This window comes from Peromyscus maniculatus, chromosome 1 (genome assembly GCF_049852395.1).
Source record: "Peromyscus maniculatus bairdii isolate BWxNUB_F1_BW_parent chromosome 1, HU_Pman_BW_mat_3.1, whole genome shotgun sequence".
NCBI classification, from domain to species: domain Eukaryota; kingdom Metazoa; phylum Chordata; class Mammalia; order Rodentia; family Cricetidae; genus Peromyscus; species Peromyscus maniculatus.
Window position 1 is genome coordinate 107,677,819 of NC_134852.1, and position 15,984 is coordinate 107,693,802.

At 39.7% G+C, this 15,984-nt stretch overlaps 1 protein-coding gene across 2 annotated transcripts in view; it reads left to right on the forward strand.

Annotated features, from left to right (window-relative positions):
* Window positions 1-15,984, forward strand: part of Nars2 (asparaginyl-tRNA synthetase 2, mitochondrial) — a 91,062-nt gene that overhangs the window by 10,679 nt on the left and 64,399 nt on the right. For both annotated transcript variants that reach the window (XM_006979897.4, XM_076547412.1), the window contains exon 5: window positions 5,866-5,946. In XM_006979897.4, coding sequence (XP_006979959.2) covers window positions 5,866-5,946 — 81 coding nt within the window. The remainder of the gene's footprint in view (window positions 1-5,865; window positions 5,947-15,984) is intronic.

Genomic DNA, 15,984 nt, shown 5'->3' on the forward strand with positions numbered 1-15,984 from the left:
AGAGCTTTATTGGGAGAGAGAGAGAGAGAGAGAGAGAGAGAGAGAGAGAGAGAGAGAGAGAGAGAGAGAGAGAGAAGACTGCACGGAGTGGGGAGTACAGAAGGAGAGAGTGTGGAAAGAGAACGCACAGAGGGCACGCCCGCTTTTTTAGGCTGGGACGCCATCGCAGGCTGGTGGCACAATTAAGGACATAATCCTTACACATGAGTTTGTCATTTTTATCAACTTGAGCTTTGGTTTTGCTTTTTATTTGCTGTTTTGCCGAGGCTTCCCTGGCATTTGTAATGCTCCTGATTTTAGTCCCCTTACTAGTTAGCCATGTGTCACTGTGCCCTGCTCCTGAAGGTTGGTTGGTTGGTTGGTTGTTTCTGAAGTTTTTTTAGCCATCTTTTCTTTAAATATTTTTTGTTGTCTCTGAGATTATGTTCATATTAGAACACTTAATGATACCACATAGCCCATTGAACCCAGGGCCACAAGCATGCTTGGAAAGTGTACTTGTGGGCAAAAGAGCCATTCCTAACCCTTGTTTGTTTGAGACAGAATCTCACTAAGTTGCCCAGGCTGGCCTTGAACTTGTGATGCTCCTACCTCAGCCTCCTAAGTAGCTGGAATTACAGGTGGGCACCACCTCACCCAGCTGGGACTTGTTTTTCATGTCTTTCATTCCTACCTAACTTTTCAAATACAGGCCTAGTTTTAAAACTATATATTTTATGTATGTCTAATGCCTAGTCTGCTTGTCACTTAATAAGTTTTGATTAATTTGTTTTGTTTTGGGTTATGTTTTCCTGCCTCTTTGTACACCTTCTGATTTTCAGTTGATGCCAGATGTTATGAATTTTTACCTTGTGAGTACAGGATATTTAGAAAGATTCTCAAGCTCTGTCCTGGTATACCATTAAGTTGAAAACGTTTCAGTACTTTTGGTCTTCTGTTTTTTATAGCAAGTCTTTGTCTGACTGTTCCGCCAGCCAGCTTATTATTAATTATAAAAGATTGGCTGATAGCTTAGGCTTGTTTCTGACCCATTTCTATTTATCTACATGATGCCATGTGGCTCATGGCTTTTACTTCTCATCCTGCATGTCTTGCTTCCTCTGCCTCTGGCTGGTGACTCTGCCTTTTTCCCAGCATTCTCTCTACCCCTAAAGGCCTGCCTAGCTATTGGCTGTTCAGCTTTTTATTAAACCAATCAGAGTGACAAATCATCACAATGTACAAAAAGATTATTCCACAACAATTTTTGCTTATGTCTGGAATAGTATTCAGTGTAGTATGGGTTATTTCTAATAGTCTAGTCAAAGCCTTCCTGAATATTCTACCTAGTAGCTTGTGAATTATAAGATTTCCCGGTCTGGATGCGGGAACATCCAACCGGCATGCAAATACCAGACCCTGTCTCCACTAATCTCTTTGGATTATTCTTTCCTCAACCTTGGATAGTTTCTTTCATTCATGTACTGATCAGTTCTTCGCCAGGTTTGTTTCTCATAACCTACAGATCACTCACTGCCTCTGTTTGATGTCTACTATCTTGAAAATCATTGTTTCATATGGTTTGCTTCCTGTTTTTGTTGTATTTGTTTTGTGCTTGTCCAGATAAGAGGGTAAGTCCAGTTTCTGTCTCTGAATTTTGGTCATATCAGTGGGAAGCCCCCAAAGGCCAGTGGTGATCCAGCAGATAAAGCCCGCGCTGTTTTCCTGCGTCACCTCTTCCGACTGCGAGTGTGCAGAGGCAGTACAACACTGTGGTCTTCCCCTTGGGTGCATCTCAGTGCTTCAGTCTGTTCTACTTCACCAGGAGACTTTATGCTTTTGGAAAGGTCTGCTAGAGGTCATTTCTGAAAGACTACCCAAGAGCATCATAGCTTTAAGGCATGTAGTTTTGATTAAACCAAGGAAAATACATTAGAGTTTGCAATTTTATCCCATTATGGTTTGAAAGGGTCTATTTACACAGGATCTCACAAATTTCTTTATGCACCTTCCATATGAATTTTTAGTAGTACTTGACTCACACAGATGCAGAACCTCTTTAGAGATCAAAATAAAGGGTTTTGTTTTATTTTGTTTTGTTTCCCTCATGACTTGCAACAACTAAGAAAGTGGACCTGCTTTAATTCTGAAACAGTTTTATTCCTTTTTGGCCACTAGATGGTGGTATTGGCAATTCATTGACAAGTGAACTTTACCTCCTTTTATCTATTTATTATTTTGAGCTTTTACAAATACGAAAACAATTTAAAATATAGAGCAAAGTATAAGATCTGAAGTAAGAAAATAATTAAAATGAAATAAAAATAAAAAACACATGGTTGAAAATAATTTTGGTGTTAATATAGTGGTTAAAAACTCAAGATACTTTTCAGTGTAAATTTACTTTTTAGTTTTTTAAAAAACATATTTTATGTGTATGGGTGTTCTGCATAGAGGTATGTCTGTGCCACGCATGCATTCTGAGGCTCATGTATACCAGAGAGGGCTTCAGATCCCCGGGAACTGGAATTAATAGATGATTGTGAGCCACCATGTGGGTGCTGTGACTCAAACCCAGGTCCTCTAGAGAAACAAGCATGCTCTTAATGCTGAACCACCTCTCTAGCCTTTTAAACTTTTAATCATATTTAAAAAATATAACGCTGATGTTTCATTCTGTGGTGTCTGACTATGTTCATGACAATTAGGATTGTGTTTTTCAAGAAGTCACTAGAACCAGAGTGTGGTGGTTCATGGCTATAATCCCAGTACTCAGGACACTGAGACAGGAAGACTGCCAGAAGTTATAGTTAGTGATATCACCTCAACCAGGGCTACATAGTAAGACTGTGTCTCAAGACTCGACAGAAAGTTTATTGTTGTACTTATAAATACGGTTACATATTACCTAGTATTTGATATTGTTTCCTAGATTTATTACTGTAGGCTCCTTAAAAGGTATTAAAATTTGCATAAATTCCAAAAGTATCAAACATTTATTAATGTAGTAAAGACTTCGGATTTGAATAGTATTTTAAGCTAGGATATTATAACAGTGTAGAGTTATCTTTTGGCTTGAATATCAAAAATTATTTCGTGTGTGGGATGAGCTATAGCTCTATTGGTAGAGCACTCACCTAGTTTCCACAAAGCCCAGGGCTTTATCCCCAGCACCACAGAAAACAGGGCATGGTCAGGTGTATGCTTGTAATCCTAGCATTCATGACCTAGAGGTAGAAAAATCAGGGGTTCAAGTCATCTTCGACCACATTAGCAAGTTTGAGACAAGCCTGGGTTACATGGGACTCTAAAAATGACAATTAAAAACACACAGTCACATATACACAGTGTGTATAACTTGATTTACTCATAGATTACTCTTGCTATGTTATAAAACTCAACTACAAGAATCCTCAAGGCTAAATCATTTAGAAGAGCCGAGTTCCTCACATAACTGAAGGTTTCTTCTGGGTTCCTCTAAAATGGAATACTGATTTCCTTGTCCTCCTTGAGTGTGGCAGTAGAGAAGACTGTCCTTGTGAATGGAGGCTCTTCCCGTGAATGTCAGGAGTGTCCTCCGCTGTCAGTGTCTCCGAAGCCTGCAATGGAGCCCCGGAGTCTGGGCCCGGTCTGCAGCATTTTAGTAGTGTAAAAAGCAGTGTGTTACAGGCTTGCTTGTTCCTCTTCCGGTCACTCTTTTGTTGCCAGTGGTGTGCTGGTAATTAGAATTCCTCTCTTGTTTCTGTTTTCCTTGATGGTGATTAAATAATGACAAAGCTACGTTAGTTTTGTGTGATAAGAATATATATAGTCCTGTTAGTCTTCTAATGTTAGGTTTGGGGTACTAAGAACCTTGTAAAATACCTGGTTCTGAAATGTGCGTCGATACTTGGAGGTGGTAGGTGAGATTTTTAAAACGAGTGAAATGTCTGCTTCTGGTTTCAGGCCCCTCTCTGGCTGTCACATCTCCTGCTAGGGATCCTTTTGTTATGGGATGGCGCCGGTCATCGCTCAGTGAGACAGGCACTGGCACATTTCCCCTCTGCTTGGCTTTGACTTTCCATCTGATCTGTGGCTTCCTCTCCACCGTGTTTTCTCCAGACTTTCTGGGGCTGCCTTTATCGTCCCTGCTTTGAGCTTCTCCTTTGTAGCTTTCGGTGGGGTTGTGGACTTTGAGAAGCTTTGCTGGCAGCGTTAAAGCTCGAGAAGGCTCTTGGAAGAGTTTGGCATTAGTTATTAAAATAATCGCCACGTTTCATTAGATTTTGGTTCTCAGTCTCGTGTTATCTACCTCCCATCTGCGTGCTGTTTCACACGGCATTTCCCCGGCTCTGACTCTGGCAATTACAGCTAGCCAGTACACTTCTCCTCTCCACCCTCACTTCCTTTGGATTTTTCCTTCCTTCCTTTGTTTACTGTGCTCCTGCTTAGTCGCCTCCATTCACGTGGAATAAATGATTCATGTCCATAATTCTTGGCTCATAAGAAATAAAAGTTTTATGCAATAATTTTATTGATTGAATTCCATTGGTCCTTTATAATATGTGCTGCTTTCAGGTTAAGTGCATATTTGAATAATTTCTGGGAGTCTTAATTTATAGCTTGAATGAATAATTTCTGGGAGGCTTAATTTAGAGCTTGAATGTTTAACCAGTCTATATCTAGGTAAGTTGTTGATTAAATAATTTCTTTTGAGGTCAGAACTCTTGAATTCAGAGAGGGTCATACTTGGAAAGTCTCCCTCTGATTATGCTTCAAGATGTTTTCATATTCTACTAGTGATAGGCAGAACCTGGCAGGGATGCAGATGTACGAATTTACTGTATTGATTTCAAGGCTGAAATTCTGCATTAAGTGTATATCTCATTCTGCCTGTGTGCTGTAAATTCTTTTAGCTACCTGCGCTCCCATCCTGCCACATCTATTCTGAATGTAACCTTTTGCCTACATGGATAGTTAAAATGAAAGAAACATAACCTTGAAGCTGATGGGTTATTTCAATCCTGCTAGCAACAGCTTTTGTGGTTCACTAATGGAAACGGTCGCAGACTTTTGATCGGAAGGACTGCAGTTGGGCGCCTCAGTGATGGATGGGTTTGCTGCTGCTCAGATTGTTATTCAGGCGAAGGAAGTACACTCACTGCCTGTGCCATCAATTGAATGACAGAGACTTATTTGAAGTCATTTCTCCCTCTTCCTATTTATTTCTTTAGTCCTACTTATCAGCCTTTATTTTCTCCTTTTTGATGGTTCATTACTGCTGAGGTTTCATTTCAAGACAACTGAACTTCATATTGTTCACTTTGCATTTCATTAGCAGTGTGGGCAATATCATTCCACGTTAGCCCTAGGTGAAAGTGTATTCTTGTGTGTTCCTTAGACCATCGCCAGTACATTCAAACGTGGGCAGAAGAGATAGCATTAGAGAGATGGAGTAAGGGCTTGTGCTCCATCCCTAGCTTAGCTAACCAGTTATCTATCCTGGAAATTCATGAAGTCTGTCCAGGACAGGGTTTGCTTATTTTTGAAATGAAGTAGTTAAACAAGATGCATTAAGTCTGTTTCGCATTTAAAAATTTTTATATGCTTGTATGCATAATAAAACATTCAGCTGGCCAGATGTAATAATGTATGTCTGTAATTTCAGCACAAGAGGCTGAAACAGGAGAATGGAGAATTCAAGGCTGGCCTATAGTACATAGCAAACTCCTCCCAAACACCCACAAACAAAAAACCACTTAACTGATCTTTGAACATATTTGGAGAGTAATCAAGGGATGTGTGGAATGGTATTATGTTGGTGCCATTTTAATAGTAAAACGCAGCATATCTTCTTGGAATTGCTTCACATACAAACGTAGTGAAGAGTTTTCCTTTCTCTTCTAGGACAATGGCTTTGTGCACATTCATACCCCAGTAATCACATCTAATGACTGTGAGGGGGCGGGAGAGCTTTTCCAAGTGGAGGTAAGTTGTATCTCCCCCTTATGCTGCTTAATATTTTTCTTTAAGGATTTGCTTTAAACTTAATAATGGTTTTGTGGACTCAAGAGCTTGGCTAGCACCTGAAGTTGTCAATAGTAATCCTTGAAAGACATTTACATTGCTCTGATCGCTTATATTTCCAGTGCTGTTATTCAACTATAACTAGAATGTATGAATTTTTAATTTAGCATTCTATTTACTTTTCCTTGGGGTGTATATATATATATATCACAGTCAAACCCCTTTGTGTGCTAATCAAAAAATTAAGAGTTAAACAAAATAGAAAAGTGTGCATGTAAAAAACTGACTTTCCAAATTTGTAAAGGAGTAGGTTTTTTTCCTAAGAAATGATGACACTTCCTGCACTGCTTTTTTTCTCTGTTGATCTTTGTTTTACTTTTGATCGTATTTCCCCAGCACACTCCCCTGCCTTCTCCTTTCTCTGTCCTCCCAGTTGTCCCCTTTGTTCCCCTACTCAGTTTTGCTTCTGCTTTCGTGTCATATGTACATACGTGATTTTATGTATTTATATCAAATCTAGAAACCAATAATGAGAGAAAATGTGATACTTTTCTTTTTAGGTAGACTTAACGTAATAGCTCTACTTGCATCCATTTTTCTGCAAATGGCATCTTTGTTCTTTATGGTTTAAAAAATTCCATTGTGTCTGGGAAATTAGCTCCTTTGGTAGAATGCTTGCCAGGCCTTAGGTTCAGTTCCCAGCATCTCATAAACAGGGTGTGGTGGTGAATATTTGTAATTCCAGCACTCAGGACATGGAAGTAGTAAAAAGTGATCTTCAGCCATATAACAAGTTCAAAACTAGCCTGGGTTATATAAAATTTGTCTAAAAAGCTTCTGTTGTGCATATATACTATATGTTTGATGATGAAAACTTAGTTTTATTGCTTAGCTATTGAGAATGGTGTTGCAATAAACACTAGTGTGCAAATATTTCTTCAGTGTTGACTTGAAGTCTTTCAGGTCAATATCTAGGAATGATATATCTGGGTCATGTAGTAGATTTGGTTTTGGTGTTTTTGAGGAACCTTTGTAGAGATTTCCATAGTGGCCACACTAGTTCACATTGTCAACAGCAGTGTGTGAAGGTTCTCTTTTGTCCCCAACAAATCCTGGGCAGCATTTATTGTTGCTTCTTTTCTTAGTGACTGCCATTCTGACTAGGAGATGGAATCTCAATGTAGTTTTAATTTGTATTGCTATGATAGTGAGGATGAACTTTTTTTTCCACATGCTTATTGGTCATTTTTGCTTCACCTTTTCAGAACTGTCTGTTCATCTCATTAGACCATTTATCTATTAGTGTGGTGGTTTGAATGAAAATGGCCTCCAGAGGCTCATAGATTTGAATACTTGGTTCGGAGGGAATGACACTACTTGAGAAGGATTAAGAGGTGTGGCCTTGTTAGAGGAAGTGGGCTTTGAGATTTCCAGGGTCCAAGCCAGGCCCATTGTCTCTCTTCTGCTACCTGTGGACCAGATGTAGAACTCTCAACTACTTCTCCAGCACCACGTCTGCCTGCATGCCTTCATGCTCACCACCATGAAGATAATGGACTGAACCTCTGAAACTAAAAGCAAGCCCCAATTCAATGTTTCCTTTTATAAGGTTTGCCACGGTCATGGTGTCTCTTCACAGCAATAGAACATTGACTAAGACATTGGGTTGATTCTTTTTACTTTTTTTAAAAGTTCTTTGTGTATTCTAGGTTTTAATGTTCTGTTGGATGCAGATAGCAAGATCTTCCTCCCATCCCAAGGCAGTATCTTCACATAGTTGCTTCTTTTGCTGTTCAGAAGCTTTCTAATTTCATGGCTCTCACTTGTCAGTTGTTGGCATCATTTCCTGAGCTACTAGAAAGTCCTCACCCATGCCTGTATCTTGAAGTGTTTTTAATGGTTTTAGACTGTCAGTCTTATATTAAGGTCTCCTATCCATTTGAAGTAGATTTTTGTACAGGGTGTTTGGTGGAGATTTAGGTTCATTCTCCTGCATGTGGATATCCAGTGTTCCTAGTGCCATATATCAAAGAGGCTGCATTTTCTCCAGTGTATAATTCTGTTTGTCATCTTTGTTAAAAAGCAAATGGTAGTAGTTATGCAGGTTTATATCTGAGCCCTCTATTTTATTCCATTGACCTGTATACCTGTTTTGTTTTGTTTTGTTTTGTTTTGCCAGTTCTATGCTGATTTTTATTAGTTAATAACTATGACTCTAAACCATAACTTGAAATCAAATAAAGTGATGGTTTTAACAGCATTCATGTGTGTGTGGAGGTGTATTGTGTGTACATATTTGTGTGGGTGTATTCACATGAGCATTTAGGTTCCCGTGTGCCCATGTGGAGGCCAGAGGTCATCGTCAAGTGTCTTGCTCCATCTCTTTCCATCTAATTTTTTCAGACAAGGTCTCTCACTAAGCCTGGAGCTCATCGATTTGACTAGGCTGCCAGCTGGCCAGTGAGTTTCAGGAATCCACCTGCCTATCACTCGCTTCCAGAGCTGAGGTTACAGATGTGCACACTGTCCCTAGCTTTGTGTAGGCTCTAGATATCCAAACTCAGTCCTCATACTTGCACATAGACACATTAGTAACTGAGCCATTTTCTCTGTTCCCCAGCATCCTCTCTGCTCAGGGTTGGTTGGCTATCTGGCGTCTTTTGTGCTTCCGTAGGAGTCTCAAGGGTGTTTTATCTATTTCAGTAAAGAATGGCATTGGGATTTTTATGAGGATTTCATTGACCCTATAGATTGATTTTGGTAGAATAGCCATTTTCACAATATTACTTTTTGTAATCAATGAATGTGGGAAGTCTTTCTACCTTCTGGTGTCTTTAATTTTTTTTTTCAGTATGTAAGTTTTCATTGTCGTCTTTAATTTCCTTAGGTTTAGTCCAAGGGCTTTTGTTTGTTTTTATTTTTTTTTAAAGGCAATTGTGAATAGGATTGTATTCACAAACCCTGATTTAGTTTTCATTATTTGTCATTGATATACAGGAAGGCTTTGGGGTTTTGTATGTTAGTTTTGTAGCCTGGCACTTTGCTGAAAGTGTTTATCATATCTGAGTCTTCTATTAGTCGTTAGGATCTTTGTGGTGATTAAAATGAGAAATGTACCCCATAGGCTCAGGCATTTGAACACTTGGTTCCTGCCACCCCCTCATCCCCTTACCCACCCCCCCATCCCCCGTTGGTGGCGCTATCTGTAGAGTATGGGAGGTGTGGCCTTGCTGGAGGAAGTATGTCACTGGGGGCGGGCTTTGAGAGTATACCCTTGCCCAGCTTCCTGCTCCTTTTCTCTGTGCTTGTGGTAAAAGATGTGGTCTCTCAGCTTCCTGCTCCTGCTGCCATGCTGCCATGCTTTTCACGTCATAATGGATTCTCAGACCTCCGGAATCAAAAAAGCCAACATAAACTCTTTCTCCCATGAATCATTTCGTGTTGTTGTGTCGTTTGACCACAGCAACTGAAAAGTAACTCACACAGTTCTAATGTATAGAATTTTACCATCTGTGAGTAAGGAGACCTTGACCTCTTCCTAGTTATATCCTCTTTTGCTTTTTTTTTTTCTCGTGTCTTACTGTTCTATTTAAAATGTGAAGACCCTTATTTATTTTTGAAAGACTTATTTTTATCTTATGTGTTTGAATGTTGCCTTCATGTATGTATGTGTACCTCCTGCATGCCTGATACCTGTGGAAGCCAAACAAGAGCTCCACATACCCTAGAGCTGGACTTACAGATCCATGTAAGCTTCTGTAGGTGCTGTTAACTAAATCTACTTTCTTTGCAAGAGCGGTGAGCACTCTTACCACTGAGCTCTCTCTCTCCAGCCCCGTTTAATTATTTCCTTATTAGTTATCTTCTGAGTCCTAGTATGTACCAAACACTGTAAGCCTGCCCATATTGCAGGTAATAATAATAATCTGTCAGAACAGGCCATGCTTACAATTACATTCATGTAATTCCAGCACTCAGATGACTAAAGCAGGAACAGTGTGCATTTTAAGGCATAGCAAGACCCTGCCACAAAGTAAAACGAAGTAAAATACTCCACCAACTTTTCTCACTTGCAAGCAGTTGAAAGCCATTCCGTTACCAGCTTATCTGTTTCAAATCATTATTTAGTCATAGATTAATGCACACAGAGAACTGTATTTTGTTGAATCATACATTTGTGTTTCTGTTGTTTATTGACTGACTTTTTTATTCCTAACAGATGCTTTTTTATACATTTGTTTGATTCTATAAACTGACAAGATTTCCTTTCTCCCCTTCGGTACTTTGTGACTCTGCTAGCAGAGCTTTCTCTTAATGTTAGGAAACAAAGTAGTCACTATAAGAAGTTTCTTCAACCTGTTGACGTCATTACTAAGAATAGGAATCAAGTGTCCTTCATTCAAGTGTCCATCTTCAAGTTGAAGAAATCTTGATGATAATTCGATTTTTGGGTTTTGTTGTTGTTGTTGTTGTTTGTTTTTCAAGACAGGGTTTCTCTGTGTAGTTCTGGCTGTCCTGGAACTCCCTCAGACTCACCACCTGCCTCTGCCTCCTGAGTGCTGGGGTTAAGGGCATGTGGCACCACCACGCAGCTATAATTAGCTTTTTGGAAAAAGCAAAATAAAAATGACTTGAGAGCCAAGGGAGGTATAGTGTTCCTATAATGCCAGTACTTTAAAAAATAAAAATAAAAACAGAAAGAAAAAAAACCCAAAAACTTGTTGAACATTTGAAGTGGAAATGGAAGTGTTAGCATCTGTATGTATCAATTCAGCGAAAGCAGTAAATAAAAAAAAATTAATGGTATTCTTTTTTTTTTTTTTTCTGGAGCTAAGGATCAAGCCTAGGGCCTTGCGCTTGCTAGGCAAGCACTCTACCACTGAGCTAAATCCCCAACCCCCTCAAAAAAATAATGGTATTCTTAAAAATAGTCTTCTGGTTGTTCTTTTCCTTTCCTTCTTAGTATTCTGAATGTGAACTGAAGAAAAATTATCCACCTTAAATACACATCATAGTCCCTCAATCTAAACCCACTTAATAGTTTACAAGGGTGAGGATTAAAAGAATTGTTACAGATAAAAAGGGAATTTTTAAAGGAACTCAGACAAATTAAAAACTGTCTTTCTTGAACTTTAATGTTACATTTGGAGATAACTGACTTGCTACCATGAAAATCCTTAAGCAGATCTGGTAGATGACATCATGTGTCTTCTGACCTGTAAATAACTCAGGAAGGTAAGTTACCAGATGAGTATGACTAAGAAGAGAAAAATACATTCCTAAAGCTAAACAAATGAGAAGTGTTCTGTGCTCATATATGTTATTTCAGGACCAGACACAGGAATTTTACATAGTGGAATTAGACTTGACTATAGAGTACTCTAAAGGCATGCTCTTGAGTTCACTGATGTTATATACCCTCCGTCCAGTAGGCCAGATTTCATCAGTCCGTAGTCATGTGCTAGATATGACTTGCTGTCTCCATTACTTGCAGAAGTTCAGCTACTAAGATGTAACCTGCAAACCCTCTATTGTTTGGAAGAACTCCCCAGACTCACCTTACATCACCCTGTCCTTCCAGGATTCGTTGTTAATCTCCTCCTAGCTGCTTGTTCAAGCTTATGGTGCAAATCTTGGCATCTACTTTTTAAAGGGAGTAGACTTTGGTATTTAAATTCTTGCTTTTTTAAAAAAATAAGTGCCCTGCCCCTGCCCCTGCTGCCCTTGACAGTATTGAAATATCTCTAAGCATTTAAAAATAATAGATAGTACACACGGGTTTGAGGGCAGCATTGAGTCACCTTGAAAAATCAAAGTAAGAATATGCACTTCCAGTACTTATTGAGAAATGAGTACATGCTCTGTTGTTTTAGTTTAGTTTTCTTTCTGTCATCTCTATTTTCTATATGAAAGTTTTAAGACTTTGGATATTTGTTAAGATTTAGGGACTATTACATACATATGTAAGAAGTTGTATTCAAGGCACTCATTTGTTATTCAGCACACATTTGATACCATCTGTGTTCAAGATGCTGTGTTAAATACTGCAAAGGATATGATGATACAGTTGGGGTGCTGGCCTGTAAACTGGTTAGTTGGCAGGAAGTGATGAAGGAGCATGCTTTTTATTCATCCTTGATATTTATTTTACACTATTTGTTTGTATCTTTTTCCTGTTTGGTCACAGTGTCCCAGCTGAATTCAAAATTGTATTTGATCTTCACAATTCTAGAGCATCCGGGGATGGTCCCCAGTTTAGGATGGATCAGTCTGGGATTTTTCAGCTGCAAAAAGTGATAAGCATTCAACAGAAATATAACTTTGGTTTTTGCCTTGCTAGGAATTAAACCTAAAGCCTGAACATACTAAACGGAAACACTCTACCACCGAACCCTCAGCCTGGAAACCATATTCTGAGATTTAACCTTTTTCTGGGCTAATAATGTGTGGCAGGAATGTTTTCTCATGCTGTTGGGTGGTAGCAAGCAAGCCACAGTCAGCCCCATGCTCCTTGATACACCAACACTTCAGTGTGGTGTGTTGCTAAGTCATAATGTTCAGTGGGTTAGATATATTAAATGCATTTTGTTTGTTTATTTTTTGTTTTTTGAGACAGGGTTTCTCTGTGTAGTTTTGGTGCCTGTCCTGGGTCTTGCTCTGTAGACCAAGTTAGCCTCGAACTCACAGAGATCCGTCTGGCTCTGCCTCCCAAGTGCTGGGATTAAAGACCTGAGCCACCACTGCCTGGCTAAATGCATTTTTCAATATTTAATATTTTCAATTGATGAGGGATTTATCAGGATGCAATCCCACTGTAAGGCTAGAAGCATCTATGGTTTGTCTCTGAAAAGATAACAGAGATTAAGGCATGAATTAGAGGCTATGACATACTCAAAGTTGGTCGGAAAATGAGGTGCAACTGTTTTATATATACAGTTGAGGTCACAGTGTTACTGATTATAGGTAATAGGGAATCTCTGGCAAAATTGGATCAGTGATGATTGAGAAGATAGAAAAAGCTTCAGGGTCTAAAAAGATGGTCTAGCAGTTAAGAGTCCTTAGTCATCTCGCAGAAGACCCAGGTTTAGTTCCAGTATCTTCATGGTAGCTCACAGCTGCCTGTAACTCCAGCTCCCTTTTCTGGCCTTGTGGTTTTCTGCATTCAGATAGTATACGTACACTTCACACACACATAAAAGAAAAATAAATCTTAAAGGAAGTTCTCAAATGAATATGTGACTTGACTATGCCTCAGGAAGGTGTTCCAGGGAAAAGGAACAGTGTGAGAAGACTTAGAGAATTTTTTGAATTGAGTGGGGGCTTTTATTAGACTCCAAGTAAACACGTGAGAAGGTGCCTATTGATGAATATCAGAGGATAAAGATGGATAGCTTTAGGAATGAGGAAATGGAGCAGAGTGTGTGTGTGTGTGTGTGTGTGTGTGTGTGTGTGTGTGTGTGTGTGTGTACCTTTTAAAAGGTTTCATTGTGACTAGGAAGATAGCTCAGTTGGAGAGTTCTTGTTTAGCAAACATGAAATCCTGGGCTCAGTCCATATGGAGGCAGAAGGATCAGTTTAAAGTCATCCTCACTGTATAGCAAGTTTGAGGACAGACTGAGGTACGTGAGACCCTGTCTCTAAAGCACAGTTGGAGCATTCTTTAGACATGTTTCACATACCATTAAATTTACTCACTTAAAAATGTTTTCATTGTTTTTAGTGTCTTAGCTGAGTTTTTCAGTCAATTACTGTGTTTTAGTATGAGGGCATTTTTATCACCCTAAAAACAAATCCAGAATTCATGAGCCTTTTACCATTCCCGCTTGTAGCTCCCACTAATCTACTTTGTATAGATTTGCTTCTCCCACAATATTTCATGTCCATGGACTCATAAAATGTAGTGTCTCTTTATTTGTTGTAGTATTTGAGGTTCATCCTTAATGATGATACATGTTGTAGCATGTATCAGTACTTCAGTTTTTATATCCAGTACATACTCGAGTGTGTGGGTGTCCCTACATTATGTTTATCCGTCTATCATTTGATGAACACTTCTGGCATTTTCTACATTGTGTGTAGTATGAATAATACTAAAGAGAAGATGAGTGCAAATTTTTTGTGTGGATGAACATTTCATATCTTTTGGATTTGGTCACTTTCTGTTCAACATTTCCAAGCCCGTCACAGTGTTTTCCAAGGTGGCTGTACAGTTCTGTCGCCACCCAGCGCTGGTAAGAGGGCTCGGGTTTCACTACGTCCTTACCGACACGTGCTGTTTTCAAGTCTCTTTAGTTATAGTTCTCCTGCTGTGTGAGAGACACACAGCTAGCTCATAGTGGCTTTAATTTGCATCGTCCCCATTACTAAGGGTGGTGAGAGGCTTTTCCCGCACGTATTGAATATTTGTGTATATAAACCCTTTGACCTTTTGAAATTGTATTTGTCATTTTGTAGTCAGTTGGCTTGTAGGAGTTCTTTTACATATTCTAGAGATGTGAGATTGTCTACCCCGCTCCCTTCCTCCTGCCCCAGCAGTGTGAAGACCTACTGTACCCTCAGGGGCACAGCCTTGAATATGCCCACATTACACAGACTTGGCCCTTGCTGACTTGGGCAGGATTTTTTTTGGTGGCCTCTTCTCCTGACCACAGGCTCAGTGCTTTATTATTTTCAGCCAAGTCATGGGCCATAAATTGCATCACAAAATGATTCAATCAAATTCAGGCTCCTATATGGGGATCATTCTCACGGTCAGCATGTAAATTTGTTCTGACCTCAGAAGGCCTGTTCCCAGCCAGCTTCCCCAGTGTCTTTCCAGCACAGTAACAGATTTGCAGTTTAGTCTTATGCTCAGTGAATCTGCCAGTCTCCTGTTGCCTATTACTGCAATCGCCGCCCTTTTGGAGAGCACTCTTCTGCGTGAACTTTGCCATAGACTATTGCACATCACTGCCTTTGGGGACAGATCTGGACTGGTGCTTTATGGCCTGCTTCTCTGCAGAGACAAGATCTTGGAGCCAGGGTTCTAGTGCTAGAGGCAGAGACAAAGATGACTCTGAGTAACTTCCTCATTTAGCAACTGAGTTCTGAGGGGAACAGCGGCTCCAGGTGTCCTGGGTTGCCTCACCTGGCCTGGAGTCCACATTCCACCTGGGAGGGACCTACGGGGCAAAGAGGCATATGGTTTTGGATGTATCAGTCTAGGTCAGTGGTTCTCAACCTGTGGATCATGGAATCGCATATCAGAGATTTAGATTATGATTTATAATGGTAGCAAAATTACAATTAAAAAGTAGCAATGAAATAATTTTATGGTTGGGGGTCACCACACCATGAGGAACTGTATTAAAGGGTCTCAGCATTAGGAAGGTTGGGAACCTCTGGTCTAGCTAGACTAGTTTCTGCCATTCTAAGGTGTGAGGAGGGGTGAACAGGAGTGATTTCCAATGCAAACACTATAGGCTCCTCTGTTCATACTAATTTATGGTAGATTGTTTTAAATAGATCTTTCTTTCTTTTTTTTTGTTTTTGTTTTTGTTTTTCAAGACAAGGTTTCTCTGTGTAGCTTTGCGCCTTTCCTGGAACTCACTTTGGAGACCAGGCTGGCCTCGAACTCACAGAGATCCGCCTGCCTCTGCCTCCCGAGTGCTGGGATTAAAGGTGTGCGCCACCCCCGCCCGGCTAAAATAGATCTTTCTTTGTTTGCTACACATTCTTGGGACTGTTTCTAGAGAGACCTTAATGCTTCTTTCCTTTCTTTCTTCTTTCTTTCTTTCTTTCTTTCTTTCTTTCTTTCTTTCTTTCTTTCTTTCTTTCTTTCTTTCTCCCTTTCTTTTTTAAAATAATTTTTACCAGTTTCACTGAGGAATGGGTCAAAAGAGCATCCCACAGTCATTCAAGAACTAAGGGAAAGGAAAGAGTTACCCACTTTCCCCCTATATTGATCTCAGTTTTCTCGTTTATAGAAGGTGAATAGTGTCATATTTAGAGCTATAAGAA